The sequence below is a fragment of the Adiantum capillus-veneris genome, chromosome 7, assembly GCF_014529385.1.
Source record: "Adiantum capillus-veneris isolate H3 chromosome 7, ASM1452938v2, whole genome shotgun sequence".
Classification (NCBI taxonomy): domain Eukaryota; kingdom Viridiplantae; phylum Streptophyta; class Polypodiopsida; order Polypodiales; family Pteridaceae; genus Adiantum; species Adiantum capillus-veneris.
The window spans coordinates 59827406-59831236 of NC_140937.1; the positions used below are offsets into that span (position 1 = coordinate 59827406).

A 3831-nucleotide genomic window follows, 5' to 3' on the forward strand; every position below is an offset into this window, starting at 1 on the left:
ATACTGAAGTAGCACTGTTGAGATACAACCCTCCCAACAACAAAACAGACTCCTAAGTCTTAGAATAAAGGAAACAGTTATGCAGCGTATGGGGCCTTTCTTAGTCATGTACACAGAATCTGCAATGCTAGCTATCAAAAGTCAAAGAAAAAGAACATATAGAGCTTTAAGAACAAGCAATCAACAACATTCGAAGAAATCAAACGAGACAATAATATAAAGGAAACAGTCATCCTTGCCATTAAAATTATACGATGTACCAAAGAGTTGAAAATAATGATCTTCCCAATGACCAAATAAATCAGAGTGTTGAAGGTTAAAACTCACGAGGCCTCCCAAAAAACGAGGTTGAAGGCACTCTCTTGAAATCTTCAACCTGCTCTGAAATGAAAGAGGTCTGAAAGTGAGATCAATGGGATTACATAATGCCGGCCAAGCCTTGCTGCTCACTATGGCCAGGCCAATAACAGCCAGCTTCAAAAGTCGCATTCCACGCAAATCAGCTCATACTGACATATCAGACTTACAACCTGTTGCTTCTGTCAAGAAGAACATGATCCTCATTGCTTATGCTTGGGCTACCTCCTATTTGTTGGGCATCTTTATGAAGTTTGACATTACCATTTGGAAGATCACTCTCAGAATCCATGCTAATCAATGGTACACTATTCACAGAATGAAGGTAATTGCTCCTATCCTGCATAAGCTGGAGGGTTGGTGGGAGTATAGAACTCCTTGACCCCAAAGATTTTCTCTGATTATCTGCACTCGCTTCCATATTAGCTGCCGCGTCTGCCGTGATTTCTGGTGAAAATGAAAACTGTGAAGGCGAGTAAGTTCTGTGTGAAGGGGAGTAACTTCTGTACGGTACAGGGGATGATGCTTCAGTACGAAACTGGAAAGATCGAGGAGAATGTCTGTCTGACAATGAGATTGAATGTCTGTCTGACAATGAGAGTACAGATACTTCACTAAGAGCTCTCCGCTCATAGAAATTGCTCTCCCGTACTCTGTAATGTTCTGAAGTACGAACTTCTTGACAAAGAGAACACAAAGGACAAAACAACCACTGCACACAATCCGCCAACACGGGCTTCCCCAAACACCATCTGCTTATCGGCAATCTATAAGTCTTCCGCATTTGCATCCTCCAAAAGCCCCCATACAGCAGGCCAAAAATCGAAAGAACGATTCCAGAAATTCCAAGACCCTTCCGAACGAGCACATTATCAATGTTAATTGCTGCTAGAGTCAAAATCCAATATGGAGCTGTGCAAAGCAGTATAAAGGTTACGATGTGTACGTAGCGATTGCCAAACCCTAGCCTTTCCATGTTCCACCCAAAAACACAGAAGGCACATGCAGTCGACAAAACTGCAACAGAAGGATCCTCACAACAATTAAAAAGGCCACCCTTCCAAAGGGGCTCATCAACAAGGGCCCCATCTTTAGAGGCAAAAGAGAATCTTCCAAAGCAAATCTGTGGCGCCCGACCAATTCTTAAAGATGGCGTATGGCCAAGTTTCAGCTTGTGAGCCTGTGTGGCATCCTGCATGTTTACATCATTCCCTTCATCTACATAGAAATCCTTTCCAAGGGGACTTACAATGCTATATATCCCCGCTGCTGCCGGAGCACCAATAGCCACTGCAAGACACAACCCAACTCCAACAGGAGGTCTTTGTGACCGTTTGAAGCCCCAATTGAGACCACACAAGGCATACTGAGCAAAGCAATTGATATGCAAAAGCGCTACCACAGCCAACATGTGAGCCCACTCATGTGGTTTGTAAGTTCCGTTTTTGCAGTACACTTGGCGAAGCTTGCTTATATCTTGTGGGCGCCATCTAAGAAGCATCACAAGATGTAAACACCGCTGTGGATGAAGGTAGAGGCACATCATAGTGAACAAAGCATTCAAGATCTGATTATTTACTTCAAACCATGCATTTCTTTCTTGCTTGCTTGGAAGTTGCTTGTCAAGAAGGCCAACCATGACAAGAAAGAGAATAGCCCCAGATATGCCAACTGCCAAACCCCAAAGGCATAAAGCTAAATTCTTGGGATCCTTCAGCCAGTCTTTTGCAGCTTTTTTCAAATCTTCCCATTTCACTTGTCCTAAAAGGGGAAGGTTGAAGCCTTCTACGCTCGTACCATTGGGTGGCGTGGAAGGAGTAAGCAAGGATAAGTCTTCTTTGGATTGCTCCAAAACATGGAAGGCATGAGCAGGTGACAAGATTGTCTGCCGCCAGGATACCTCTTGAGGGGAGGAAATTCCGGCTTGCGAATCTTCATGAGGAATGCTTAAAGATGATGATGTTTCTGACAGGTCAGGACTGCTGTTTGAACTTTTACCTTGAACTTCTTCAGTTTGTCCCTCGTACTTGAAAGCCTTATCTGCCTTGACATAGACTGGAAAATAGCTCTTCTCAGGAGGCATTGCCTCAGGTTATCTCCCAATGATTCATCAACTCTACACACATGTTTGAGAACGAAATTAACCAAGATACATGAGAGAGTAAACAAAATCAAACAAGTAACAGACATGAACAACTTCTTTATAAAGGCATGTCCGAGTAACTGCAAACCAGGTGCAAAAAAAAAAAACAAAAGGAGTCATGAAACAGAGTGTATCCTGCCAAATGCCACATGCTTGATTCATCGAAACTGAAATACAAATCCTCCTCATTTTGGCCCTTTATAAGTGTTTTGCCACATGCAGGCCTTCAGCTGTGCTAATTGACAGCATAACATATTTTTATCAAAACGGTTAGAATCTAGGAGCTGTACATAACAAAGCCTACACGCATACTGGTCTCTATGTCAGCTTGATGCGCACACAACGATTCGTGTGCCAACAAAGAAGTTTTTATCCCAAACAAGCAGAGAAGCTCAATGGCGAGTATATACAGAAGAAGAAATAACCTTCACTCATTCAATCGATCTAAGAATGAAATAGACAGAGGAACGTCGTACCGATTTTGAGAGAGGATTTGCTGCAGAAACCAAGGCGTCGAAGCTTTCTCTGAACGTAAATCAATGGGGTGCGAAGTCTTTGCTGCTCTGCAAACCCTAGATAACAACGACGACGAGCATAGTATGGCTATGCCTGTGCAGAGGTTCAATGATGGGCAGATTCCTCGATCATGCAGAAAATGTTTTCAAACCAAAATAGAGCATGCAAAAGACAAGCTGGCCACGAAGACCCCCAAACTTCAAAAGTGCTGCTTTTAAAGTTCCCCCCTAAGGTTTTTCAAATTTTGGACTTGGCATATGGATAATGGAAACTAGGGTTACCCTTGTCAGGCATCAACAAAACAGTCTCTTCCTGTTGATTCGATTTCAGCGTGGACACAAATGTGTGTGTGTCTGTGTGCGCGCGCACGTGTGTGCGTGCGCATATATATGTATACATACATACATATATATCTAATGTATATGTATGTATATATATCCTGGATATAATCCTATAGTCATGCATCATATGTTTATGTAGAAAACATACAGAAAATGTCCAGTCCAAATGCAAGTACCCTTCATAATACAGCAACCATTAAATCATCCCCGTAGCATACCAATTATACAGTAAAGTACACCAGACCATCGCAGTAAATGAAAGTATATTCTTAGTGCCATTTGGTCCAGAGAGACAACAATATCAATGCATCACCAAAATTAACAGTAGAAGCCAAACCGACTACCAACACCAAACAAGTACAAAAGCACTACTCATCTAAAAACATAATCATCATCACACACGGCATGAGATAGTCCCCATACCTATGTGGATGCCAGCGGAGCATTATGTGTCGACAACAACAGAGACATGCT

At 42.4% G+C, this 3831-nt stretch overlaps 1 protein-coding gene across 1 annotated transcript; it reads right to left on the bottom strand.

Annotated features, from left to right (window-relative positions):
* Window positions 1-377: 377 nt before the first annotated feature.
* On the bottom strand, window positions 378-3212 carry LOC147453934 (uncharacterized). Its single transcript, XM_086515990.1, has 2 exons — window positions 2977-3212; window positions 378-2473 (listed from the first exon to the last, which is right to left on the bottom strand). Exon 2 carries the CDS (start codon window positions 2438-2440, stop codon window positions 524-526), a length of 1917 nt encoding a protein of 638 aa, XP_086372116.1. The 5' UTR covers window positions 2441-2473; window positions 2977-3212; the 3' UTR covers window positions 378-523.
* Between the last annotated feature and the right edge of the window lie 619 nt (window positions 3213-3831).

What these genes read in the sequence shown, in the direction of transcription:
- LOC147453934 (XM_086515990.1), bottom strand. Translation starts at nt 2,440, where the DNA reads ATGCCTCCTGAGAAGAGCTATTTTCCAGTCTATGTCAAGGCAGATAAG.